The 1283-nt window shown below is 38.3% G+C and overlaps 1 protein-coding gene across 2 annotated transcripts in view; it reads left to right on the forward strand.

Annotated features, from left to right (window-relative positions):
- Epha3 (EPH receptor A3) overlaps positions 1-1283 on the forward strand; it is a 362443-nt gene that overhangs the window by 232984 nt on the left and 128176 nt on the right. For both annotated transcript variants that reach the window (XM_008832240.3, XM_008832239.3), the window contains exon 5: positions 440-775. In XM_008832240.3, coding sequence (XP_008830462.1) covers positions 440-775 — 336 coding nt within the window. The remainder of the gene's footprint in view (positions 1-439; positions 776-1283) is intronic.

The following is a 1283-nucleotide window of genomic DNA, read 5'->3' on the forward strand; positions in this document are numbered from 1 at the left end:
GTATCATGTTTAGTATCTCACATTTAATTTGCCGGGACAGAACAGGTTACAGGCTAGGAATTTATGTTCTGCATTTCCATTCCCTGTTGTTATCTCTTGGTCAAAGGTCATGGTGAAAAAAAGGCTAAGATTTATAAAAGTAATATTCAAGTTTTCATAGCTATTCTCCAGAGTATTGAATTTAGTAGTAAATTCTTTTGTTTGACATTGTGAATGAATCCTCAATCTTGAGTCAAAACTCCCCCAATCGTAGCTTGGGGAGGACACTACTCTTGAGTCCGTGTGCCTGTAGTCTATTGGATCCTTTGAGGATGAATTAGAATAGATAATAAAGACAGGGTGGTTATTTACCTCTTTCAGTTCCATTGTAAATTATCTAATTCCCTTGAAGAAAAAACCAGAAGTGCTGCTCATTCATCTTTGTTCAACTACATTTCAGGACCTCCGTCTGCACCAAGAAATGTAATCTCTAACATAAATGAGACCTCAGTAATCCTGGACTGGAGCTGGCCTCTGGATACAGGAGGCCGGAAGGATATTACGTTCAACATCATATGTAAAAAATGTGGGTGGAATGTCAGGCAGTGTGAACCATGCAGCCCCAACGTCCGCTTCCTCCCTCGACAGCTTGGACTCACCAACACGACAGTGACGGTGACAGATCTCCTGGCACACACTAACTACACCTTTGAGATCGATGCCATTAATGGGGTGTCAGAGCTCAGCTCTCCACCGAGACAGTTTGCTGCAGTCAGCATCACAACTAATCAGGCTGGTGAGTACACACCTTGGTAGCTTCTGACTCCCACTGTGGTGACTTCTCGTTCTGGCCACCAAGTCAAACCAAACAGATTTGTGAGCAGAGAAAGGGAGAAAACATGGGTGGAAAAGATGGGAGAGAGTGTTCCAATTCTGCTGTCACATTCAAACAGTTCTGATACATTTGATAATTCAATTTAATGCTTCAAAACTGAATAAACCATGTTGTTCATTGATTTTAAAATTATTTTTATCCATTGATTCCTAGTTTGAATCTATAAATATTTGGGACTCTAGGGCAATAATGCAGCTCCTTGAACAACCTAACAGGCATCTAGCCTGAGATTTGCAAATGTTGAACAGGATTTAAGATTAATGTATCTTTACATTGATGAAAATTGGATTAAAATTTAGTTATTTAGTTATTTCATATTGCTAACAAACCACTGAGTATAATAGTTTTTAATTCTAGATGGTTTAGAAAAATACTTTAAACAAATATTTTTATAAATTTTGGATGATTA

This window comes from Nannospalax galili, unplaced genomic scaffold (assembly GCF_000622305.1).
Source record: "Nannospalax galili isolate Female #2095 unplaced genomic scaffold, S.galili_v1.0 scaffold293, whole genome shotgun sequence".
NCBI classification, from domain to species: Eukaryota; Metazoa; Chordata; class Mammalia; order Rodentia; family Spalacidae; genus Nannospalax; species Nannospalax galili.